This window comes from Motacilla alba, chromosome 1, assembly GCF_015832195.1.
Source record: "Motacilla alba alba isolate MOTALB_02 chromosome 1, Motacilla_alba_V1.0_pri, whole genome shotgun sequence".
In the NCBI taxonomy this organism is placed as follows: Eukaryota; Metazoa; Chordata; class Aves; order Passeriformes; family Motacillidae; genus Motacilla; species Motacilla alba.
The window spans coordinates 89,729,755-89,757,060 of NC_052016.1; the positions used below are offsets into that span (position 1 = coordinate 89,729,755).

The 27,306-nt window shown below is 40.1% G+C and overlaps 1 protein-coding gene across 1 annotated transcript in view; it reads right to left on the bottom strand.

The window, feature by feature from the left end:
* Window positions 1-1,749: 1,749 nt before the first annotated feature.
* Window positions 1,750-27,306, bottom strand: part of CD99 (CD99 molecule (Xg blood group)) — a 33,249-nt gene continuing 7,692 nt past the window's right edge. The window contains exons 3-12 of the mRNA XM_038143730.1: window positions 10,883-10,921; window positions 10,482-10,532; window positions 9,957-9,989; window positions 9,000-9,041; window positions 8,814-8,846; window positions 7,368-7,439; window positions 5,887-5,928; window positions 5,258-5,368; window positions 4,412-4,468; window positions 1,750-1,842 (exon numbers count right to left, since the gene is read on the bottom strand). Of these exons, the coding sequence (XP_037999658.1) occupies window positions 1,817-1,842; window positions 4,412-4,468; window positions 5,258-5,368; window positions 5,887-5,928; window positions 7,368-7,439; window positions 8,814-8,846; window positions 9,000-9,041; window positions 9,957-9,989; window positions 10,482-10,532; window positions 10,883-10,921 (506 nt within the window). The 3' untranslated portion in view covers window positions 1,750-1,816. The remainder of the gene's footprint in view (window positions 1,843-4,411; window positions 4,469-5,257; window positions 5,369-5,886; window positions 5,929-7,367; window positions 7,440-8,813; window positions 8,847-8,999; window positions 9,042-9,956; window positions 9,990-10,481; window positions 10,533-10,882; window positions 10,922-27,306) is intronic.

The following is a 27,306-nucleotide window of genomic DNA, read 5'->3' on the forward strand; positions in this document are numbered from 1 at the left end:
GGTAAGTAATTTTTAGGTTCGTAAATGCTGAAAAAGAATTCAAGACTCTTGGTTAGCTAAATCTAGTTTAAGCTCCTCCTGCCATTTTATCCCTAACAAACACTGAGTTATTTTTATTCACTCTACACTTGGCATAGATATATCTGTTTATTCATGTAGGCAAGCAGTACATTTCTTTGTATTTACATAAATCAAATGCTTAAGTAGGAATCACCTCTGCACTCTCAAACACACTTAAAGGCTTTAGCACTTTTATACTGAAAGCAGACATGGGGCAAAAAGAGACTTACAAATTAATTCCGTAAGAAAATACTAAAATTTGTGTAAAGCTTTGTTGCAAGCTAAGAAACATGTACAAGAAATTCTTAAATGAATTATCCTTGGCATACATTCACATTTGAATGTACAGATATATTTACAGGTTCACTATCCAAATTCATTAATTTCTAAGTTCTAAGATGTTCCATGAAATGCCATCTTCCTGTAGAACTCCGTCAGGTGGCTGAAGCCCATTAATAAGACACATATGGTAAAACTGCATGAAAATTTAAAGCAACTAGAATTAAAGCCAACAAAACTGGTCAGACCATTCCTTCCTGACAGAACTAGTTATTATTCCAGATTCAGTCCTTTAGCTGTTATGAGTTGCAGTTTTCCATGTTTTCACAGATCCTTGAAACCTTCCTGCTGCTTTTGAGAGCCACAGCCCTGGTCACAAGTGCTTTCAGAGGAGGATGCAACCATAGGTGATCACCCTAGGGGAATCCTTCACAAGTCCAAAAGCACTTCCCACGTGTTTGCTATTTCTACTGTTCAGTGGATGCCTCTGGAGTGAGGTTGGCTTGTTCTGGTCACTCTTGCTGTTTGTAGTTTGGAACTGTGGCACTGTTTCTGTCCTTTACACATGTATGATAAGCCTTCTGAATTCAACACTATTTTTACTTAAGCTTTGGGTTATGGAAGTCTGAAAATGTTAATCCCCACTCCCAAGTTCTTCATCCACAACTGTTTTGATGATGCCAAACATCAATGTCACTAGAAATACAAAGTCCAATTATGTTTCTGGTCTGCAAAACAGGCTTTTCCACAACTGACCGGCTCAGTACTTACCAAGCAGGAAGAGCCAGAAAGGATGAAGGCTCGGTGTGCATTAACTTTGGGTTTTCTCAATCTGTACCAGACAGATGTAATGAAAAAAAAAAAAATCTAAAAACAAAACAGAATTTTTGTCTCCTGAATGCTCAAGCACAAGCAGCTCTTCCCTGGCAGCTGGCCCAGGCAGCTACACAGATTGGATCAGCAGCACCCACACCCAGATCCACCATCCATACACAGTGAGCCATTTGCTTTCAGGTGCCCACAACATACACCAAGTTGGTAAGTTGGTCCACTCACTGAGTTCAGATTATTTAAAAAAAAAAAAAAAGTTTGTATTGCCTGAGAGCAATAACATAACATAAACCATAATTGCATACTGGTTTTGGAGAGGTAAGGAAAAGTTTAACACACTGAACGCACTTGAGACACACCTATTTGTCAGAGGAGTCAAGGAAAGAATGTAAAGGCACAACATACTTCTACACTCCTGTCATTAAGGCCATGTATTGGTGTGCAACAATGCTTCACAGGGCTAACCATACAGAAGTACTCAGGTCTAAGTCACAGTCCCAGAGTGTTTCAAACAAGAGCTGTTTTCTCATGAAACTTTGGGCTCTGCTGTTTGTTATGTTTTTTTTGTTTCCTTTTTTAAATTTTTTTTTGGCAGAGTGCAGGTTGTTTATCCAGTTCCAAAGATCTGTTCTTCACCACTCTTCCTTTAGTTCTCCAGAAGTGTGCGCTGAACTGAAAAGGGAAAAACAATTCAAGATTAGTGCACTAAGTTAGCATACAATGTAAGTTATACATTACTATGTAACAGTTTATGCAGTCAGCAACATTCTGCAGATGTTTGACACCATGTGATAAATTTAGGAAAGCAGAGTCTTGATTCTATGAAGCCAAACGGGCTGTATAGCAAGGTATATTACACCCAGATTTCTCACTCAAATAACCACATCCTACTACATACAGGGAAGCTATCTACACTTGCACTGTAACCCAGCACTCAGTTCAGGCCGGCAGGTCTTGCAGATGCAAACAGGCTGTTCATACAAAAAGAAAGCTACTGAAAATAAGCTCCTAGGTTCAGGAAGTCAAAGATAGGTTTACACAAAATTTTAAAAACACACACCTATTCTGCTATGCCATTTGACCTGCCTTAATGAGAGACTGCTTCTAACTGGAAGCCATGTAGGGGCATCTATCACCAGAAGGAGACCTACATCTGCTCACTCCCAGAACTCAAATCAGGAGCAGCACCATGATGGACCATGGCTGCCCATTCTCTTAGCTCAACACATGATCATGCTTGTCTGCAAAATATAACAGAGGTATGAAATCTGGGACATAATATGACATCAATATTAGATTAGATCAACAGGTAGAAGTAACTGTATTTGACAACACCCCAAGTGTGACTTTACTGGTTCAAATAACGATGCATCATCTGATGCATTTCACTTTTGAGTTCTGGTGAATCTTGGCCAGAATTTCAGCATAACCCATCTTCAGGTTGTATTTTAACTGCCTTTGGTAGAGGACTTTAAATGATACTGCTTGGTTCCCTAAAGCACAGCTGAATTGAGGATACCTGAGTCTTTTCAGTCCTTACAGCCAGTCAAGAAAATATTTTGTACTTGAGAGTTTTACATATTTAACAGCTTAAAGTGTTTATAAAAAAGATAATGAACCAGATGAAAGTTTATAACAAACTGTTGAAACACCCAAGAGAAATAAGGCACAATTATTTTTCAATTATAAAAAAACCCAGAAATAGTTCTGCATGTTTAAGATTAAACTCACAGAGAATATACTGCAAATATATACTGCTTTGAGATTTTAATACTCAGTACTTCAAAACCAATGAACATCAGCATGAGGTTACAGTGCTTCTTCTTTTGCTAACCAGTCACGAGGGCTGAAAGGCCAAGTTTTCACCTATACCATTTCCTCTAGCTCTATCCATGGATTCCTGGAGCTTATCACCTGCTCCATCATCCAAATCCCCTACACAACCATATGTGGAAGGGTGAGGTTCTCAGTGTTTGTTGCTTTAAAAGAGATCCTTCTACAGCTCTCACCTTTATAGAAAGATTAATTATGTGATGGTTCTTTCATACAAGAATCATTCTACGTTCACAACAGAGAATACTTTAACTACAACATGCTACTGAGTTCAGTCCCTTTTGCCTCCAGTGCAGTTTAATCTCTGTCCAAATATAATTTTTTTTAATTATACAGTCTTACAGTGTTCTGTATCAGTTTGTAATTAGAAAACATTTCAGATTATAATCAGAAAAAATATGCACTAATAAACTTCCAACTGCAGTTATTCATCACACTGATGGAGCAGGCTTGTGTTTTCACAATTGCCTCTAATGATACTTTTGGAGAGAAAATTCAATTCTTCACTTTCTCTAAGCTGCTACATTTCAATGCATTCTCAAGGCAATAAACCAACCTGTTCAATAAAAAAAATCTAGAAAAGTGGCCATATTGTCAGAACTGAATGCTTGATTCACTTCTCAGTTTGTCATCATGGTAAAATAACAGAATCATTTATGTTGGAAAAGACCTTTTAGATCATCCATTTTAACTCTAACCCTAGGACTGCCAAGTCCACCACTAAACCATGTCGCTATGTGCCACATCATTTAAATACCTCCACAGATGACAACTCCTGTGCTTTCCTAAGGAGTTTCTGAGCAGCCTGTTACAACGCTTGACAGACGTCTTCATGAAGAAATTTTTCCAAATATCCAATCTAAACCTCCTCTGGCAAAGTTTGAGGCCATTTCCTCTTGTCCAATTACTTGTTACCCAGGAGAAGTGACTGACACACACCTGGCTACAACCTCCTTTCAGGTGGCTGTAGAGAGTGAAAAGATGACCCCTGAGCCTTCATTTCTCCAGGCTAAACATCTCCAACTCCCCCAGACACTCCTCATATCTCTTCCCCAGATCCACTGCTCTTCTCTGGACATGCTGCAGCACCTTCATGTCTATTTTGAAGTGAGGGGCTCAGAACTGGACACAGCAATCAAGGTGTGGCCTCACCAGTGCCAAGTATAAAGGGACAATCACTGCCCTGGTCCTGGTGGCCACACTACTGCTGATATGGCCCAGGATGGCACTAGCCTTCTTGGCTACCTAGGCACACCGTTAGCTCATACTCTGTCAAAGTTGTTAAATGTTGTTTGTCTGTTTTTTTTAACAAAACAGCACAATTTATTTTCTCCAGTATGTTAAATGTCAGTGAAGTGCATTTAATAGGATCCCCAGTGAAGATCTTCCATCTAGATTCTTGTCTTACCAGGTGGCTCAGATTGTGCTCCCCTGAGGCTATCCATATTCACATTCTCTTCATCTGCTGGGAAAAAAAACAGATATTTAGCATACAAATTCTCTTATATTTGATAAATAGAGATAATTTGGGAGAAGAAATAACAGTGGAAAAAATGGGCTACCGATAGTAGTTGAGTTGCCCTGTTTTGTCTACACATTAATTTTAACATACATGGTAGAGATCTTTTTCAGTTTCCAAACTTACCAAATTACAAAATAGCAGTGCCTGGCTGAATGACTGCTCTATCCCTTCACTAAACAGTCAGAAAGAGTGAAACAGACAAAACCAAAGCTTCTGCCCATCCTATCACCCACAGTACTCCCAAAGTTCTCTTATCCAAATTATATCTTATTTAGGTGGAAAGGAAGCAAGCAATAGATCACTGCAGAAGAACAATTTGGGAATGAATACTGGGGTAAGTTGTCATAAAACTATTAAGTAGGCAAGCATCTTGTGAAGACACAAAGGCAAAATTTACAAAATTAGAAACTACCAAGTATTTTTCAGCATGAAAAATCCCTAATCCCAACCTTCATTTGATTCTCCTTAAAAAGGATTTTTTGCAGTTTCTCCTGCTTATTTTTAGCTAGAAGTCCTTTTATTTTAGGAAATGTAAAGCTTTAAGTCCTCCTAGTTTTTGGGCAAGGAATTTGTCAGTCTTAGATGACTAGTAGGAAAGGTTACTCCCTGTGAACATAAATTCACTGGGCTATTACAACTACCTTATGCATAGGATCAATTTATAGTCCACATATAAATACAAAAATGCCTCTCTTTAGACAGTAGGAAACAAAACTAATTTGGAACTCTTACCGCTTTGCTTGAAACAGAGTTTCTTCTTCTGGTAAGCAATGAAACTACCTACTGATGCAACTACAGTAGCACCCACAGCACTTATAATTCCAGCTATTACTCCCTGAGAACCTGAAAGAAAACAGAGATGTTCATAAACATTTTTCAGAACTGAAAGCCATGCCAAAGTATTGTCTCAAAGCAAAGACTGTGACCACTTTCAAAGAACATTAAACTGAAATTACATGAAATTGTAATAATCAACTCTGTGCACAATGAAAAGTGAATCCTCTCATTTTATAACCACTGATTTTTTAGCAATGCCCATTATTAAAGAACTTAAGCATGGAACTTTTAAGTTCCACTAATTAAAAAAGCAACCTTTCATTGCCATATTTACTTTGTATGCATGCAATCACTGCACCAGCATCTCTGAGACCTTAACACTTGGGAATCATTTGTAACATAGAAATGTTAAAGGACTATGGAAGCAGATCTTAGAAGTACGAATTTCAGATTGCACAAAAGCTTTTTAATTGTAACCCACTCCCAGTAGTGACCATTCTAGCAGAAGATTGGCAATCAGAAACCCCAAGAAAACAAGCTTCATACATCTAAACACCATCATACACACACATTCATGCATTTACCCTCGCCTTCTTGGCCACTTTCTGGATTTGGACCCTTCCGTTCTGTAAAAATAAATGGAGAGTTTACATTTTACATGTCTAAAGAACAGTCATATCATAATTGACAAACATTTCATCAATTAATTTTGTAAAAGTACAAGCCATCTATTATACCCATACAGTGCTCAACTGGCACTGAAACTTTCTGCTTTCAAAGCATGGCTCAGAGCAGTGCCAACTCCAGCCTTGAGTGCTCAGCACTTCTACAAAATGAGCTAATAACATTTGTGAAATCTGGTTTAATAAGCCAGAAGAATACATATAATTTCAGAGTACCATTCAGCTGTATTTCCACAGAACCAACTATCTTTTCCTGAAATCTCAGCCTCATCTACCTTTGCAATTCTCTTCACAAGCAAGCCAGATGTTTTATAAATTCTAACTCTAAACTTGTCACTGTGCAACTCGTACCACTGAAGCAGGAACCTGTGCAGATGAAACCACCACACAAGTCTCCACAGATATTTCTTGCCCCTTCCAATTTTTAAGTACTGCCCCAAAGGAACCTTGGAAGGAGGAAGCTACCCAAAAAAGCAGCATCAGTAGTCTCTACCTAGGACAACTCTTCAGAGAAGTCAGTAACCACAATTGTAACCCACTCCCAAACCCCATTAAGATACTTAAAATTCTGATTCAGAAATAGTAAATTACAGGAAAGCACTAATTTTAGACATAGCAAATTACCAAAAAAAGTTTGGCAAGCTATGAAATGGTTTTATACTGCTCAGAGTACAGATTCATATGGTGGTGAAGGGACCTTAGTGATCACCAAGTTTCAAATCCTCTGCCATGGGCAGGGACACCTTCCACTAAACCAGGTTGCTCAGAGCTCCATCCAAGCTAGTCTTTAACACTTCCAGGGAAAGAGAGTCTACAACTTCTCACTTCCTCACCTGCCTCACTACCACCACAGTAAAGAAGTGAAGGATAAGGCTCACTTGAAGTGTGAGCCTTACATAGTCCCACAGGATGAACTGAAATATCAGTTCATCCTGTGGGACAATGGAAATCTTTGAGAACATAAGGTGGACCCTCTTCTGGCCCACTCCTAGGCTTTCTACCTACAAGAACTAAAATAAACTAAGAGTATGTCATAAAAGATCAAAAATAACACTTGGATGACCTTAAAAACTATACTCATGGTGAATTTTGAAGTAAGTAGTACATTCACATTTTAGTTTTAGAAGCTGTATTTCTTAGCATAAGAGTAAAAAATCACTGAAAATTTTTGCTCTAGACCAGCCCCTTAAATATGTGGAGCTTTTTTCTTTTTGGCAGAGACAGAACATCTTACTTTTGAACTTGAAAGTGTGCTCTTCAGTTTCAGATATCAGAACCAAATGTGTTACAATTTAGAGCATGTCTAACCAGCTTGTGAGCAAGCTTTAATCAAAAGCTCTGGTAGCCATAGAAACAATAGGAAGCACAACCTCCTATCTTACCATTGCTGCCACTGCCATCACTTCCTCCTCTTGGGTAACTGCCATCCCATAGATCTGAATCATCAAATTTGTCTATAAAACAATGCAAAAATAACATTACCACGTTTTAAGTTCAGTGAATAAGACACACCAAGGCATATAATAACATGGAAATTTTCTCAAGACCAGTCAACTGAATTTGTGGTGGTTTTAGGCTCAGCACCCAAGTCAGAACATTTAACCTTTTAAAAGCCCTCACAATGTCAAACCCCTTCAGCTCAGCACTACAGAGTTTGACAGCAGCACTCCATTCTCTGGACTTCCTGAACAACTGAGAGAAGTCAGCGTCCAAGAGCAGGCAGTACTGCACAAATCAGGTTAAGCAAGCAAGGAGCCCCATAAACCGCTTAACTCTGATAGCCCGAATCTCACAGTCCTGTGAAAGCAAAGAAACAATGTGGACAGAAAAGGACCATTTACTTTCAAGGCTGCCACTGTGAATGATTCTTCAGAGATGGGTCTCTAAGTCACAAACAGTCCAAATGTAATTCCCTTCTCTGATTAATTGCAGGACATTGAAGTAGTCTCTCTCCACTTCCAATGAACCCTATCTCACGGAGCCTTCCTGTCTCCCTCATGGCACCTTCTCCTCCTTCCCTTTGCTGCCAAATAAATATTTAGTTTACACAATGCAAATCAGTTTTTCAGGCATCAGAGGATGTTTTAGTTGGGTGCCAAAAGCACTGTACTGAAGTGCTTTTGGCACCCAACTAAAGTGCAAGAATCAAATTCAAGTATCTACTACAAATCAGGTGAAAGAACAAGAACTGAGGCTTGCATTCCAGGTCTCTTTACCACCATGTTTGTGAATAATGGCATCATCACACCTGCATCCATCTGAATCTGTTTTTTTCTGGGTTAGGCAAAGATAGAGAGGACCTCTAAAGCAGAACATGCAGGAAAGGACAAGTATTTAAAACCTATGTTTCAAACACAAATAGTTGTATTTCTTAATAGGGCCTTTAAATAAATAAGAAAAAAAAAGAAGCAACCTTTAACTTGGAGCTTTTCCTTTAATTTGGATCCTTTAAGAATAAAGATCATAGGCAGCTGCTACTTAATTTTGAGCATGACTAGAAGGGATTCAGTTTGTAAAGAAGAAAGAACTAAATTCAATTCATGGGTGCTTCACCACAGGCAGCCAAGAACCGCATTGTCCCAAGCACACACACACAGTGTCCCATCCTGCCTCTTCCCCATATCATCCTGTTTCTAAGTGAAAGTGACTCAACAGCTTTGCTATGGAATTTCAAGACTGGTGCAAAGCTTATTTGCAAGACAACTTTTTCTCAGTCATCAGTGTTCCATGTCTGCCACACCTGACATACATAGCAGGCAATTAACAAGGATCAATTATTGAAGTGTAACTGAGACAGTAAAACCAGGAGTTCGTGCTGGAAGCCTTACCAGAGTCTTTAGGTTGATCTTGCTTGGGCTTATCTAATCACAGAAGAGAGATGAAGGAAAAAAAAAAAAAAGAAGAAAATGTTAAGATAACAAAACCAGACTACAATACAGGAATGTTCAAAGGGACAAGGAGAGATTAACAAATACTCTTTTACTGTTCAGAAATTCCTGTTAGATCAGTCTTACCAGTGTCACTAGGATTTGCAGGAGGATGTGGCTTGGGATCACCTGTAGACAAATATGATTTAGAATAAATTGAGCAAAATTACTAATGTGAAGAAACCAAAAGCAGAGCATGGAGTGACCTTGAAAGATGATCACACCTAAAATATTATTTCAAAACTTCCCCATGTCATTTTCCTTTCATTAGCTAATGCTGTATTTCTTTGGTTATTTTAGCTAAAATACTGTGTTTTAATGCCAATAAGGGTTTTCCTGCTACATTAACCAGCATGTCAGATCCTTGCTAGGATGGAACATACACAGAAAACCTTATTAAGTCTTATGCAGCATTTTAGTTTGCACATCTGATTTCAAAGGCTGAGTTTCTTTAAATTTTTCTACTGGGTACAGATTACTTGGCTGTTTTTTAAAATTACCAGGTTTTTATCGAATTTAAAGCCTAGTACCTCACTTGGAAAATAGACAAAGTACGGGGAATATAACTAGACTAGGTCCCCACAATGACATTTCATTTGGCTTGCCACAAAATAGGAAAATAAGTGAACTTAGAAATTATCTCTGTACAGTTTTGTCACAACCTTTGCATTAGAAAAAATATTTTCCTTCAAATTGTTTATAACATATCAATGTTTCCTTGTGCTACTAAAAATACCTCCTGAAATGGGAGCGATTACTTTGGAATTGACATTTACTTCCATAAGTAATAGTTTATGGAGTCACCGCCATCTAGTGAAAAAACAGCAACGAAACAAGTAGAAGCTGGCTAAGAAATTCTTGAAATTCCTACTGTTTTGTTGATCCAGAACCTTAAGATTAACAAACATAACTAGGCTGCAGTTATTTTTATCGACAGTCTGCTACCTTAATCAGCTCAGTGCCTTGTTATACTTAGGTCATAAAGGATGGACACACATTGCACCAGGTACATTTGAGCAGTTTCCAGGAAAATATGATACTTACCAAAATCAAAAGCATCAGACAAGTCCAAATCACCTACAAAGAAAGAAGGGAAGTTTAAAATGTAATAAAAAAACTGTACTCTTAGATTACTTTTTAAACAAAATGGACCTCACAACGTTTTCTCCACAAATGAAAGATGTGCTTGCTCATCAGTGACTCACAGAAAAGCCCTACAAATGACCAGGCATTAGCTGCCAAGCAACTTGCTGCTTTTAGAGGTGATGGGAGCTGTCAAGGGCCAGCTCAAGGTGAGCAGGCTCCAAACATGTAGACTGAAAGCCAATGGAAGGCATTTTCACAGGGTTTTTCAGCTTGTGAAATCACAAAACAGATTTCTGAGAGCAGATTCCAAAATGAAGAAATCCTTTTGCTGTAAGGGAACTGCTTTCTTTTATAGAAGTATCACAACACTGTGTGCCACTAAACTGAAAAATTCAGGATCTCAATGTATAATACACTTGATGTATGCATGTATAATACACTTGATTTTACAGTAAAAGACATTACAAGCCAATTACATCTCACCTCCATCTAATGATGGTGTCTTCTGAGTTACAGGAGGCTTCTTTGTATTTCCTGTCAGGTATGGTTAGGAAAAAAATAATTAAATACTATTTAACACATTGTTCAGAAGCTACATGAAGGACAAAAGGACGAATCTAAGTACATGTCTATACATAAAATGCACAAGATCAAATCTATACAGCAAGACAATTTCGCCTTAAAGAGAAATCTTTAAGTCTTCAAAAGACAAATCTGAATTCTGTGTGGTCAGCACCTTGACAAACACATGGTTGAATTCTTCCACTGAGGTTTAAACAAACCATATGTGGCAAAGTCGTCATGCTTGGTCATGCAGAAATGCAAGAAAATTGCAGAAAATGCAGAAATTGCAAGAAATCAACAAGTGAAAGAAACTTTTTTACCTTCTGGAAGTGCATCTTCTAAGGAGAAGTCATCTTGGCCTGTAGAAGATAAAAGAAACAGTAAGGACGCTGCTTTTTCTTACTCAAACCCAACATTTTATAAAGTCATAAACATGTCTGGGATCAATCCTGGGGTATGCTTTCTGCTTCTTGAGTCAATCTAGAAAAATATTTTGAGTCAGGGTTGAAGACAGACATTCTTCTCTATTTCTCCAGGTCACTATCCATAAGTCTTTTCAGAACAAAAAAGGTACCACACTAAAAATTTGCTCTATGGAAATGACCTGAAGGGTTGGAAAATACATTGCTGCAGCCAATAATGCACTTCATTCTTGCCACCGCTATTGCATGTTTCCTTAGCGCCATCCACAGCATATTCTTTCCCACCCTTCTTTCCACTGGACCACAAAATAAGCTGGGCGACAGCTCCAATGCATGAGAACATGCAAGATTAAAGTGTGAAGAAAAGCCTTGGAGCACAAAGGCCATTATGAAAGTTATGTAATGGAGTTAATACCTTGGCATTAAAAATTAATTTTCATTAATTAATAAACACTCACCTTTCCCCCTAACTAGGGTTAGCAGTATAAAGGTGGTTAAGATATTAGCACGAAAGCTCTTGAGCAGTTTTTCAACTTCCTAAAACACAGCTAAATGTAGCTGGCACCACCATGGGGTCTCCATTACAGAGAAATTAGATTCTATTTTCAGTCCTTAGGAGAAAGAACACTGTCTCTTGCTGTATTAATCAGTTGCTAGAGCTACTGCTGCTTACCCAGCCAACTGCAAACACACCAACTCAAGACATACATGACACAAACTGATTTCACAGCACAAATGTAGTGGTGTGATCCCAACAGCAGAGGCTTGTAAGGTAAGTGGATAGCTAAAACAACTGCTGGAGGTATTTCTAATATTTCACCATCCCTACTTTCACTGAAGTATGGAATAAGAAAAAGGCCTGAAAGTAGCTACCAGCCATTCAATAAAAATACATTTTAATATTACTGCTTCAGCCCCATAGAAGCTGGAAGACTTTTTCTACCTACTGAGGATCAAGCCAGCCAGAGCAAAAGTTATGTCCAAACAGAAACTACCTTAGTTCAGAAGATACCTGCATAAAGCACTATGTGTCTGGCTTTTCCTCTAGGAATGTAATCACCAAAGAGGCATCAGAAGAAGCTACTGCAAAGTCTGAAGAGAGGAATAAAAACAAACAACAAAATCAAACTAGAAACAGAATGCACCTTTCACTTACATGACAGACCTAGTTAAGACAAGTCTTGAGTCTAATACCAGGAATGATCGATGCTTATATACCTTGTGACATCTTTTGACATAACTAAAGTCAAAACTGAAATGCCTTTTTCTTCTCAGGTAACTGCATTAATAAAGTCTTTTTTTTAAAGAAAAGAAAGGAGAGTAAGAGGAGAGTAAGATACTTTTTTTTTTTTTTTTTTGGCATAGGGAAGCAACTGGAATGGAATAAAAAAAAGTGCACTCTGGCCAACTGAACTGCTACAGCAGAAACTGAAATCTGAAGTCTAAGAAGTGATTTCCATACTGTAACATTTGAACTAAAATCACCTTGCTCACAGCCAAGTAAGGAGACAGCCCCACCTGGACTCTGACAGAGTCCTTTCATGGAAACAGTGGTGATTGATGGCTTTATTGTGGTGCATGAGCAAAGCACATTTAAAATCTCCTGGATAAAATAAGTAGGTATAGATCTTGAATAGAAAGCAAGAAGATATTTTACTTGGTATACCTCATTTCAAGTGGAGACCACAAGCTCTTTTAGATCATGAGAATGCAAAATATTTGCAGGTCATTTATCTGAAGTCTACATCAACTTGCAATACAATTTTACAAACCTCTGTAAAGTTAGCAGGTGCTAAGACACAAATGCCAGTTACTTCTGAAGTTACTCCTTTGATTAGACTATACCAAGAAAACTCTGTATTGACAGGCAAAAAAAGGTCAAAGCACTCATAAGAAATTTTAACAGGCATTTGCATAGCTGTTCCTCAAACCTGAGTTCCAGTTTGCTCATGTTCTCAAGCACATACACCTCTCAGGCTACAGTCCTCTGGGAGGTATGTCTAAGAGAGGACCTGACCAGAACTTTGTAGTCTAACTCCAAGAGGGCAGGCAGAGGAATCTGTTGAAAACGCACTCCTCAAAACACTCTACGAGAGTAGCACCCAGAGGAGAGACCATCAGGAACTGGTAACACCATCTGTCTCAAAGGCATAGCAGTAACACAATAAACATTACTCTGGTTTGTGTATATTTCAAGAACCCTATTTCTTTCTAGGCAGATGGAAAAAAGAAGCACAAACATTCAACTTTAAGCTTTGGTGCAGCCGAAATTCTACCTGGAGCAGAAAACAGGCTATACGAAGATTTTCCCACTGCCAGTATAAAACTCAGTCCAGGAACTCAGAATGGCTTCAGCTGCAGCAGATTCCCTCAAGAGGAGGAAACCTTTGTAAAAGGGTGTGCTTTCAGTGACGTTGCTATTTTAAGGGATTTTGCACAGGAGCTTCACAGAGAAATAATTTAGGATCACGTTGCTGACTGTCAAGCTCATGTAAAAAATGCTTTGACAGAGGAATAAATAAAATTGAGAGTTAATAAAAGAAAAATATAATCATGCTTTATTGACTGGAATAAAGCATGACTTTATTGACTGGAATTCTGAAAGCAAAATTTGCTTTCTAAGCATGCAGCAAAGTATCAGGCTTCTCATATATATTACTTTTTTGACATAACGTAGCAAAAAATATCAAAACTTAGCTCACAGTACTCATTACAATAATCTGCCCTCAATGGTGCTGAAGTGAGCTTTCCCAGCAAAATAAAAGGTATTTCTCCACTGTTCACAACAAACCTTCCTATGTCTTTAAAGCAGCTGCTTTTATAAATGTATTCACTCTGCTTTTGGTATGGGCGGGTTCAACTAAAGTGACTTAGTCTAAAAGGAGAAAAGCTCAGTATGATTTAGCTGGTTTCAGGAAAAGAGTAATTAGAAAACAAGAGACAGAGCTACAGAACTAGAACAAGGTACTATCAGAGTCCAAGAAGGAAAAGTCAGCAAGAATATGCTGCACTCCCTGCAGATCTAAAACACCCAGAGCAACTAAGCTTATGAGTATTTTATTAGTCTAAACAAGGATATTTACAAATAAAGCAGATATTGTATTGCATATGAAAAACAATACAGCAAGTATTTCCAGCTCCTAGGGGCATGAGCAGATTCAAGAATACTTCAGAAGTGTCTACACTATCTTCCTTTCACGTCTCACAAGGATCTCAAGAGACAGATCTGTAGCAATGTATCTGAACCACTCAGACTACAGTGCGCACCAGCACTTCACTTGTAACTGTTATCAGAATTTTGTCAGGGTTCATCAAGGTTACCAAGACATAAACTGTGCTAAAATAAGAAAGAAGCTAAGAAACCAAATTCCAAGACCACAAGAAGGAGATACCAGAGAGCTGTGAGCCACCTGGACTGTAACCAATCACATATTCTGAGAAGCGCATGCAAAACGCATGGACAAGCAAAAGCACCAATAAGAAATGAGCAATCAGCACAAGCAGTAGAGTTAGAATGTATAAATAAGTGCATAATGTAAACAATAGACAGCTTCTGCTCAATCATATTGGTTAGTTGTCCAGGAGTCCTGCATTTCCCATACAGATCTTCACCAGGCCATCTCTAGTAACCAACATAGTTTGTGTTAGCTGGGGGGAAAACACTAGGTAGAAGAGCAAACATAGGCTTTGAATAGCTGAAGAACTATAGGGTATTCAAGAGATCCAAGTAAGCAAGTAAGAGCGCAAAGACCTTTGCAAAGACCTGTCACTGCTCTCAGATACTTCCTGCTACAGTATTAGATTGGTCATATTCACACTCCACTGCAGAAGGCAGAGAAGTACCACCTCCACATGCTCAAAGTAAGTGAAACCCAGCTGACCACAGTCCCGGGCAACCTGCAGCGGCTGACCCTTCTGAAGCAGAGGGTGGAACTAAAAGGGCTCCAGAGATGTCCACCAGCTTCAGCAGCCCATGATTCTGTGACATGGGCCAATCTTAGCTACTGGACTATACTCCTTGTGCTGCAAAGTCATAGAACTAAAAATAAAGTAAGTCATTCTGTCTGCAATTCTTTTTATAAAAGAGAACTGAAATACATTGCTCTGTCTCCTGAAGTTTGTAAGCAGAAACCTAAGCTACACTAACAAGAGCTGCTAGAAGAACATTTGGGTGATGGAAGCATGACACTTCCACTGAGAAATGACAAGCTTTGGAAGCACTAGGATGGGAAATAGAAGGAGAGGAAAAGGGTTTTGCAAAACGTACCAAAGGTACTGAATCCACATGGCAAGCAATCAAAAGTCATTGGATGTATTTATTTGATTTTTTTGTTCAATTTTTCTTACCTGTAATTTCAGGAGGGCCTAACCACAACTGAAGACTGCAAGTATCATAAAATATGCCTTATTGCTATTTCACCTATGTACTTGCCCTTACCAAACATAAATGCATTGCTAAAATTAGTGAGCATTTTAATTATTACTAAGTTACCTTTTGTGTCAATTCAGGGACTAAAGCAACATACAACCAGCAAACAAAAACATGGGCTTGTCTGCATCCATGTGCAGCAGTTCATGGCACCTTCCTCACAGCAACCCTAAACCATGTTTAATGCACAGAGTGACCTCAGCGTGAAGTTACTTGATGTCATCAAGGCCAGCCCCAGAGCCACTGCTGCCACTGCCTTCTCTTGCATCAACAGAGCAAAGCCAGCCCTGTCCTTCAGCCCCTGGAGCAGGCAAGGAGTAGCCCTGGCCCTCTCCCCAGGTCTCAGTGTAATCATTGCTCCTTTAGGGAGGCTCACAATGGGCCAAGAACCTCTCTGACCACCACCACTGCCTCTGTGGTCTTGGGGTTGGATCAGGAGCTCTGAAGCAGTCTTAGGGAAACCTGTTCTCAAATCTCACCAAGATCAAGAAGGACTGTGCACATGCTTTGCATTCAGACACTTTGAAGTTCTGTCCTGGCATAAGAATGTCAGTACTTCATTATTTCTAAGCCTAAGATACCAAAATGCTTTAATTACATGTTGCTCACAGTCTACAGCTTCAAAGTGTAAGCTGTTCAACAGACAGGATTTTAAGCTTTCACAAAGCTGACAAGCCTTGCAGCTGCTACTCACATACCCTAAATTTCCATAACCAGGTGCATTCTGACCACAAGGCTCACATTTACTCTTGTTATGTAAGATTCCTTACCTAACTATTATATCAATCAGTTTTTGTAGCATAAAAATATATTAACTTTGTTAATGTATATTAACAAAGTTAATATACACAGCAACCCTAAACATTTTACATCACAATGCAATGTGGTAATGGAATTTTACTGGACACTTTGGTATTGATCATGCTAAAGTAAAAGAAACCAAAAGACAGCTTGGCCCTGTAAATACTGACTTTATTTCTTAGAAGCTTAGAGATAATAAAATACATGCCTGGGCAACCAACATTATGTCAGCATCCTAACCCCTATAACATCTCTTAGAAACCCTCCTAGCATTGGCTGGCATCACAGACAACCAAAGTCAATCTGATTCCAAGAATGTCTGGATTAGTTGAAAAGCAGTAAGAAATACAGGTACTTTCCAGAGTTTTACCATTATTAGTATTCAGTACTGTGGGTGTCAGTGACTAGTCAAATTGTGTTATATACAACATTTGAAAGCTACAAGAACCCTGTGTAAGACCACATTCAGGATGGCCCAATTTGGCTAGGATACCTCATGCACACAAATATTTACTCTCGTAAATTTGCATTTTGCATCCCAGCCACTCCTCAGTCCTCAAGGGTATGCTGCAAATTTTCGTAACATCCTCCAAAGGTCAAAGCCAGTATGTCAGCACCTCTCCTTCTTCCAGTGTCGAAGACTCTTATTAGTCCTCAAGGTTTTCTACACTTACATCTAGCAATAACTTCAGCAGTTCTTGACAAGAGCCTTTCTGACTGACATCCATGATGCCTCTTGGCCTGAAGTGTGTACCTCAAAACAGTGACCACATCACAAGCAGCCAAACCTCTACACACACTTCTAGAGCTCAGTACCCTGCCCAGTCTAGGGAGACAGGGAGAAGTGTCTTCAGGGCAAATGTGTGATGTCTGGGGCATGACTTCAAGGGCTGTGTCCTTTTTCTGCTCATCCCAAATCAGTAGAACACTTTATACAGCAATAAAGTGTGTAAAATGATAGATTAAAGGTTTCACTCCACAACTAACAGTCATGAATTTGTTTGCAATCTATCAGTATTTTGTTTGGTCTGCATCCTCACACTCTGCATCTCTGGTGGCCTCTTGGATTGTGGCAGGAAGGAATGGAAGAAAGAGAAATCCTGGTGTGGTGGGGGACTCAGAGGGGAAAAAAAATTTCTAGCAGCAAGATTCAGGGACCAAAAGATTAGGGCAATCTGCATTAGATGAAATATGGTAACGTTTTAGCACAAGAAATGAGAAGTGCTGTGAAGCCAAAATTTGTGATCTGGCAGACACTGGGTAATAACTGGCATAGGCATTGATCCCAAAAAGCTTAACTGTTGGACTGGTAAATAATCCTCACTCTCATTAAGGAAAAAAAGTTCAATTGTAATTTATGTATAACAAACTAATGGAACTTAGATCTTCCTTTATAAATTCCTTCTATAAAATAAAATGTATTTGAAATATACACTTGCAATGCCTACAGAGCCAGATCAACACTGTTATTTTTACAGCAGCACACTGAAATGAAGATTCACAGTAAGCAGAACTCCTATGTCTGCTGATATTTGTAAGATGACAATTTCACAGCTTGTTTCTTTTACCTTCCTCACCACAATTCTTACCAATTCAATACAGTTTGTATACTAATAGTAAAGTCCAAACAAAATCTGTAATCTAACCAGAAACATTAACTGAACAGTAAAATTGACTTTGTTTTTGCAGGCTCTTTATTTTAATTGTGGCTTGTTTAGTTATGGCTAAAAAGATTCTTCAGGCTTTTCAATCTGTGTACTTGAAATGAGCTACGACCTCCTGTGCTAATAGAAAGAGGATGACTTTGGTTTTTATGATGAGGGTTTCCTGTGGGGAAAGTGTGGGTTGAGAAAACCAGACTCAGTACAGTGTCTGCAATGATTTGAATCGTAGCACTTGGCACAAATATATGGCAAGCCAGAAACATGACATAAGTTTTGTTTCTCATTTAAAATAAGGTTGAGAGGTTTTCCTTTTAACTTCCTATCCTTTAGTACTTGAGGAAAAAGGCAAGTTTTCCCTTTTGCCCCAAGGCTATGTTCTTAGTAGTTTCAGTGTGTTCGTGAGTCCAGAAAAACAGCTGGAATGCATTCACAGTGGAACTGTAAGCATTTCCAGTTCAACTGCATCTTGTGAAAGTACTACTGCTATATTTAGACAAAACCTTTAACAAGAATTCTCCATGCCCATTCTAAGATTTATTTTCATCATCTTCACTTTGCTTCTGTATCAGTTCCTAAAAATCAAATTATATTTTATGTTCCAGTGTTAATCACTTGCAGGCTGCCATTACACATGCCAGACTTCAGTTTGCACTATAAATTTACTCATTTATTAGAAGTTTACTAATTTCATAGAAGACCACAGGAAAGCAATGAGAATGGATGCAGGACAGGTAAGAATTGCAAGCTGAAGGAGCTGGGACAGGATATAGGACTGGCAACGGAGCCAGTGACAATGGTATAGGAGTAGAAGTGACAGGGAAAGGGGAAGGAGAGGAGGAGAATGCAGAGGAGTTGTCAGCTCACTACAGCCACAAGCCTTAGAATCACAAGTTTTGCCTGAAGTTTGGGGAAAGAAGGTCCACATCTCTGCTTAGTACACAAAGACCTTCACAGAAGGCCAAATTAGAAAAAAAGGAAAGCTGAAAGTTTTTGTGAGAACAGTGGAGAAGAATATTGCAAATCACACTGCAGACTTGCTGGCTAAGACAAGCAGGGACAGCTCTGAGGTGAAGAAGAGATATCTCCATGACCATGTGCAACATTTGGGGAGGGAGAGAGCAAGGAATAGATGGTGAAGTAACTACTGAATCTGGGATCTAATTGCAAGAGGCCTGGCATCCAGGATGGAATGAGAACCACAGAGTAGACAGGAAGGCTATTTTTTCTGGTGTTGAAAAAATAGGTATGGGTAGCTGGAGGTGAGGGAAGAATCAGTAGATTGAAAGATAATGATATAAAATGTAGATAAAGACAGACTTATCTAAAAGCTTTTTGCACAGGCTTCTCCAAGCCCCTCCCCCAAAGTGTATCCCAAAATCTCATTGTTTCTAAATTTAACAAGGACTTGTGTGACTCTGGAGCTGTCTGGTTTGTCCAACAACAGCATCAGCTCTAATAAACACTGTATACTACCCAACACAACAGTCTCACTTTTTATTCACAGCTCACTTCTACTACTGCTGCTGCTATCACCACTAGTTCCTTTTCTCTTCACATAGTGTACTCTTCTCCTCCAAATCACAGGGAACAAAAAAATTGGTGGTAAAATATAAACACTCTAACTGCACTTTTTCCAGAAATAGAAGGTTTAGAGTGTAATTTTTTATGTCAGTTACAAAAACAGTAATCCTACCAATATCACTTGAATTTGCTTTCCTGGAAATACCAGTTTCAATTTTTTTCACTTTATTTTATCCTCAGAATGTTAGATTTCTTCACAGAATGAAAATACACAAGCAATATTTTTCTGTGGTTAAGCAAAAAAAACATGCAAAGACAGTTTGATAATTAAATCAGATTTTTACCAATTAAATTGATGAGTGTTTAATCAAAAAGTACTTCCATTTTAAGGAAAGATTAACTTGTATGCTGAGTTTAACTTTTAATCAATGAAAGAACAACTGCTATCCCAAAAAAGTCTGATTTTACCATGATTACAACTCTTGGGCTCAGAGTGAAATGAGCTTTGTGGATACCTTACTCACATCAAGAAATAGATAGCATTTCCTGTGAAAAATCTGGGAGCGAGAAGAGCTCCAATGGGAGTTTTACAGGATGCAAGCTATGAGAAAAGTAGAACAGAATTAACATCTGCATTTAACTAACCATTGCTCGAGTAAAGAGGCCTTCCTTTCCTTTTACAAGTACTGTTAAGGATGCCAATTTTAGATGTTTATAGCATGTGGACACTTCACAAGTGACTGAAAGGTGCAAGGAGTAAACCAAATGCATTTGTTATGCAGCCAATGACGCTGTGTGATCAGACCTGACTTAAAATGTAAATGATTTCTTTCAAAATGATCTTTTTCCCAAAACATGTTTGAATTACTCCTGCATTTGACATGTCAACTATATATTTTAAAGGCACTGTTCTACATTTAAAAAACCCGTTGAGAATTTAGAAACACTATTGTAAACAGGCCTTACACCACAAAGATGAAAGTTCTTACACTTTCACTGGAATTTGCCTTATGACTTTTTGAAGTTCTTTGTAAAAAAATCTTCTGGATCTTATTATTCAGGGCTTCACAGTCACATCAAATGCAGCGACTAAACCAGTTGAAAAGGAATTTGTGATGACTATCGCTGCATTTCTTTTCAACAGGTGAAAACAGTACATTTGGAAGGAACAACCAATTTTCCGCAGCAAGCTGGGAAATCTTTCCCCGGCTAGAATTTACAAATATATAGAGAAATTATTCTTTTTAAATGAAAAATAAACTAAAACTACCTCGTATGATACCAAGCAACCTTCCAAACACTAGCTTTGGGACCGCCTTCACCTGTAATGGTGTGCAATATATCTGGAACTGGCTGTTACAAGGGACAGGGATGCAACCCTACCATCTTCCATGGCACCATCCACAAAGGTTCAAGGCAACATCTCTGGAGAATTCTTCCATGGTATTGACGATATATTGATTGAAGGAAAAACCTTCAAAACTAAGTACTAAGTAATGGGCACCATGTAATCTCTGTCTTTCCCCAGCCTGAACTGATTAATCTGAAGCCAGCAAATCAACATGAAGGCTGAACTCCCCAGGCTATAAAATGCCCCAGCATATCACAAGTAATATGCTGAAGAGGCTGCCATGAATTTGCAGAAGTAATGGCCTCTGTTAGCCTAAGAACATGCTTGGGAGCCCCAGTGGCCCTGAGAATACATATACACAGGCTCCTGAGTGATCACTAATGTAGTCCAGAAAGGGCTCAAAGACTGGAGTCATGTTAATCAGCAGCAATGAGGAAAACCATTTTCAACACCAGAAGAATAGAAAGTAATGCAACAGCTACTCAGAGAAATAACTTGAACATAGCCTGTAAATAAGAATATCCCAAATTCAGAGGCTTATGGTGTGGGCACAAAGGAAATCTATTTTTAGCCAGGTAGGTCCATGAAATTTCTGCTCAAGCACTGAGGGAGAAAACACAACTTAGACTTGTCTCAGGAAGCCACAGTGCAAGCAATCAGACAGTGTGAAATCAGTGCAATAATAGGAGATGCTTGAAAAGTACGAATGGTGAAACAGCAAATGTGATGGGAAAACAGGAAGTTTGAAGAAGCCTGGCAAGCAGAGCACCCCCTTTATCTTCACAACACCAGTCCATGAAGCAGCAAAGTCAGACAAGAGTTGCCAGAAGATTTTCTACTTGGAAAGATGATGTAGTTTGCGTCCAAGGTGCAAAAACCTATGTGTGTGTTGGCATGATGGAATGCAGCCTTGGCTAGGCTTAGCAGTAATCATTTCAAAACCACAGCTGTCAAAGAATGAGGGGAAGATCGTGGAGCAGAGACGGTGTATTACATTCTTTCTAATCCCCTGGCATCTAGAAAGGTAGAACTGTACAATGTCTCACTCCTAACTGCACTCCAGGAAGAGCAAACCTCAACTCTATGAAGCTGGAGAGGAAGCCAATCAACACAGATGTAGGAACTCATCATGCCAGTCTCACAGATAGCCATTTATCCCAATTGCAACCAGCCAGCCCCTAGGACACCCGAATTAGAACATAATTTATCCTCCTGCAGCGATTGAAATCTCTAAGGAAGAAGTCCTTAACACTTGAGGACCAAGAATTACCTATTAGGAGGCATTTGAAAAAATTATAAAAAAATTAAGATATGTGCTGTTACATACCATAAATAGTCTTAATTTACTTCAAAACTATACTATGTGTTTTGGAGACACAAGATGTAGGTATTTGAAGATTTATGTCCAAACAAATCCTCGGTACAGGCTGCTCAAGAATGTGTTGCATGGATGACACATTCCTGGAAGTGTTCAGGTTGGTTGGGGCTTTGAGCAACCTGGTCTCATGGAAGGTGTCCAGGCTCATAGCAGGTGATTTGAACCAGATGATCTTTAAGGTCTCTTCCAACCCAAACCATCCTATGATTCTATTCCGTCGGTCAATGAAAGTACAGGACATGAACTTGGCAGGGTTTCAGCAGCAGGCTGCCCTGTCTAGGAAGAGGCCACGAAATGCCCAGTGTCAATTAGAGTTACGTCACAGTGGCACTGACACTGCTAGTGCACACCTGTCGTGGTTTGAAAGACAGGTGTCTGCCAAGGGAGGTGGAAGCCTCCCTTGGAAGAGAGACTATGACCCCCTTCCCTCTGAATTATTATGACTTGGAAATTACAGGGCTTTCAGGCAAAGATATGGGAAAAGAATTAACAGTTCTTTACTAGTACGTGTACGGATAAGAAGACAAGCCAACAGCCACACTGGCAGCATCAGCAGACAGAACCAGGAGGAAGCCAGTCCCAGCCCTCTCGGCCGCAGGCGCTTCCCTTGGGAGCACTTCCATCGCGGCCTGCAGGGGTGCTGCTGGCTCCCGGCCGGGCAGGGCGGGTGCTGTGATTCCCCCGCGCCTGCAGGGGGCGCTGTGGCACGAGCTCGGCCTTGCTGCCGGGCTGCAGCAGGAGCCTGGGAGCGGCGGCTGGAACGGCAGGGTGGGCTCAGCTGGAGGAGCAGGAGAGGTAGCAGAAACTCCGCAGCTGTTGCAGGGGCCATGGGGTGTCCCAGCAGGCAGGGGTGTGGGCTAGAGGGCAGCGAAAAAGCCTGAGGCAGAAGCAGAAAGCAGCTGCCCAGCCCCTCCGCAGCAGCTGCCACATGCAGCCAGGGAGACACACCCTCCAGGAAAGGGGACAGGGCTGGGGTATCAGTTTTCTCCCCTGAGGCACCCAAGCAGATGGCAAGGGTCCTTTCCAGTGAGGCAGGGTGCCAATAAGGTCCCAGTTCAATGGCTGCTCTCATGAGCAAAGGCTCACCCACGGCAGGAGAAAGCAGGGCAGGGCTGGGCTCTGGCAGCAAATTCCCCCACCAAGCAAAAGCTCGACCATCCTCCTCCCAAGCTGAGAGAGCAAGAGAGCTAGGAGCTGCCCTAGCCCCTTTTTTCCCCAGCCCAATTCTCATGGTATCTCTGCCCCTCCAAGAGAAATCCCCCAGCTGAGAGAGTGGCCAGCTACACCCTTCCTGTGGAAACTTTTAGTCTCTCCTAAGTATCAGTCATGGTTTGTTAGTGACAGATGGGACAAAATTCCATGAGAGGAAGAAGCAATAGGAAAGATCCTAAACTCCAACAACACCAAACTTTCTACTGGTCTCAGAAGCACAAGAGTATTCCTGCTGGAGCACACAAAAAGTCAGCCAGCAGGGACAGGAGACACAGGAAGACATGGTTTGAGAGACACACAGAGGGAGACTGGAGAGGGAACATGTGGCTGTAGATGTCCTCTGGGCAGTAGAGCTTCCATGCCAGCAGGAGACCTCCTGGAGGTACTATGGCAAAGACACCCCTGAGAGAGCATGGCCACTCACACCAGGGCCACCCACAACAGAACAGTGACAGCCCTGAGGGACTGTAAGTGACCCTCATGGGTGGTTGGACACTGAAAAGCAAGAGAAGCAGAGGAAGATCAGCATGAAGCATGAAGGAGAAGCAGAAAAACACCATTAAGCTCAGTATAACCTTCTTGCTCTGCATGTTACCCCAGCAAAGGAGCAGAAGATGGGCTGAGCACAACCTGCAATGAAAACCAGGGAAGCTGATATATAGATATAGTTGATATTAAGTAGGTAAGGTTGTTTGGGCTTAAAATTAAATCAGGGAACAGGGAGGGCCTTTAGGGTTTGATGGATCAACTTTTTTCTCTCAATTCTCAAACCCATGATTAGCAGTTTGCATTAACTGACAGTAAGCTAATTTAAGTAAAAGTCCCATGAGTTGAGACTGTTTTGAGAGAATGTTATGAGCAAAACATTCTTACTAGAGTCCAAAGAGCAAGTTCCTGTGCCAGATCATGTAAAAGCAGTTTGCAGAAGGCTAGAAGAAAATGGAATGTTCCTGTCAAAATGATCTTAACCAATGACTACTATCACTGCATTTTCTAACACAGCTGACACCTGATGAAATACAAAGTCATTTCAGTGGGAAGTTCAAGACAGCAAGAGTTAAAGTAGGCAAGAGTCTCAGGCACAGGAGAACCAATCATATGAACCAGAGTAACATCAGGAAAATATTGAAATTGGTCTTGGCTAGATGGCAGTAGGCTGAGTCACACTTAGCTCTTGCCAAGTTAAATCACTGTAACTAACGGTTATAGCTTAAGGAAAGCTTATGGATTGTTGTAGTGACATCATTTTCATATAACAGTGCAGCGGCCATTTTATATAACACCACATGAAAAAATTATTAGCCGTTTCACATTAGAGAAAACAGAAAGATGGAGAAACAAGTGCTGCATTTTTAAAGTTCATGCTGCCATGTATGCATCCTAGCACTGCTACTGAAATTTTTCAAATGAAAACTGTGGGATGGCTTGTTGGCTTATTATTGGTTTTGTTTAGGTTTTTAAAATCAGATTTAAAAGGCAAACAACTCCAGAGCCCACAAAGCAGAGCTCAGTCTCCAGGAGTCCCTATGGCACCTCCCTGTCCCAGCTGAAAGCTGCATCTACTGGATTAAAGACAGGATCATTTCACCATCTTCCATCCAACTAGGCATCTCTCTCAACACTGAATTGCCTCAGGAGCTCAAGTGTTTCCTTCCCTTCCTCAGGGCCCTCTAATTACAAAGGTCTTAGAAAGCAGGGATCTTCACCCACATTTCACCCCAGGCTACTGATCTTACAACATGGGTACTTCATTTCCCAGCCTGTATTTTGCTCACCTCCTTTTGGCAGCTGTGTTTCACTCAACAAGCTCTCCCCAATTCTTGCAACAGATACTTAAACCACATATCCCAGTCCAAACTCCAGGCCCGCAGTAAGCAGACAGGTTTTCATGCTTCGATCTTTCTACAGTAGGCAAGGGAGACTTTTGAGCCCTGTGTCTGAATGCAGCAGTTTCTTGCTGCTCATCATGCACAGAATCACAGAGAATCACTGAGCTTGGTTTAGACCTCTAAGATCATCAAGTTCATGTGCGGAGTATCATGCAAGGCTTTTGGTTTTTTTTTTTTTTGTCTGATTCTTCATCTGCTGTGGTCTTCATACACATTGCACAGAAGTCATGCTGCCTAATGCTTTTTTTGGCCTTGTATTCTAAAAACCACATGCCTCAAATTAGACATAGAGCTAACCTGATGATTTTGCAGGTGTAAGATAGCTGAGCTGGTCTTACACCTCACAGCCAGCCACAGCAGGAAGCCTCTTACCCTTCCTTCCCTGTCCCCACCTCATTTCCACCCTCCCATGCTAGGCCCTGCCACTCCCTTGTGCGGGCAGGAACACCCATCAAACACTCCGCAGAGCAAACTCAATGCAGATTAGTCATCTGCTGATTTATCAAGCTGAATCATCTCAGTGTATGCCTCAATGGGCAACAGACAAAAAAAAAAAAAAAAAAAGGAAGAGAAACAGAGATCCCGCTCCTCAGCGGGGGCAAGTTGACAGACTGCCTATAGAAACTGGTGATATAACAACTCACATTTAACCTTCTTATGGATACAGACCCAACGGTATCTAAATTCCAGCTCTGCCAGACTGGCAGAGTTCATACTTGGCACACAAGACAACACTTAAATAGCAGCTTTGAGGTTAAAACTGTGAGCTCTTTCTCTAAGCAAGCTCAAATAACAGAGTACACCCTTGCTTAATAATACATTCAAATCCTTGTTGATATGTTGAACATTGATTTAACACTAACAACTTTCCTGTGCCTAAAATGGATGATCCCATAAGAAGTTATCAGTCCAGAGCACAGAATCTCCTGCTTGAATCATGACAGCAGGCAGTCCCCCAGTGAAAACAGTCAGCTCCACACAGTTTCTTAACAGCTGAACTGCTGATAAAGCAAGACCCTTAACTTTCTATAGCAGTTCAGTAAATCCAGACTACAGACAGCCCACCAACAGTGAAATTAAGTTTTTCAAAAGCATGTAATTCAGGTTTTTCTTTTGTCATTTAGGATGGCATGAGCACAAATCTGAAATTCTCCTGGAGGGCCCCACCCTCTCCAGGCTGACATTCTCTGCAGTTCTGAAATTCTGACACACTTTAAGGAAAAAGTGTCCAAACTAATTATAACCTATCTACTCAGTTTGCATTATTGACATTAACCAGCACTCATATAAATTAACTAGCTTTTTAAAAGCAATCTTTTAGATTACTTTTAGTAGTAGTATAACTTTCCTCAGAATTTAAAACAAAACCCTTAGAGGCCTTTGTTGTGCACCTTCCCTCCAGTAAATAACAATCCAGACATCTCTTTTTATCTCCACACTTCTTGGCAAAAAGTATAAGAAGACACTGTTTCTCAGTGGCCCCAAATACTTCCAACATGTTCAGAGCATCACAGCAAGAATCTTGCTGTCCATGACCATGAGGACTGCTTGCAGAAGTAAAGGAGGAAATTTTCCACACAAGTAGTAAGATGATAAAGGAAAGCAGCCTGAGTTATCTGTCAGTTTTAAAGGTGGCTTCTATAAAACTGTACTTTTTCCAAGAGCTCAGCTTTTCCGACCTGCAAATCAAGACCACAACAGGGCCACAGCAGAACTGAATTCAAGCAGCCTCGCTGTCAAACTAGTTATCTGGCATCATGTGTGCACTACCTACAGCTTCCAATCAACGTTAAGAACATGCATTTTTCCTTCTCTTTCACAGTAAAGAGGTAGATATTTAAGATTTGAGGTGCTGCTTTTATAAAGTACTTGAAAAAAAGAAAAAACAACCTAGGCATAGCAACAAGTAGTAGGCTTATTGACATAGTAAAAGAAGAAAGAAATGTCTTAAAAACAAGTCATATGAATGGGAAATGACAGTTTGGACTGCATATTCCAGTTCAGCAGTCCTCCGCCTGGAAAAAACACCTTCGTACTGGTGTTTACTTTAGCCTACTTTACTACTTTCTCCAGCCCC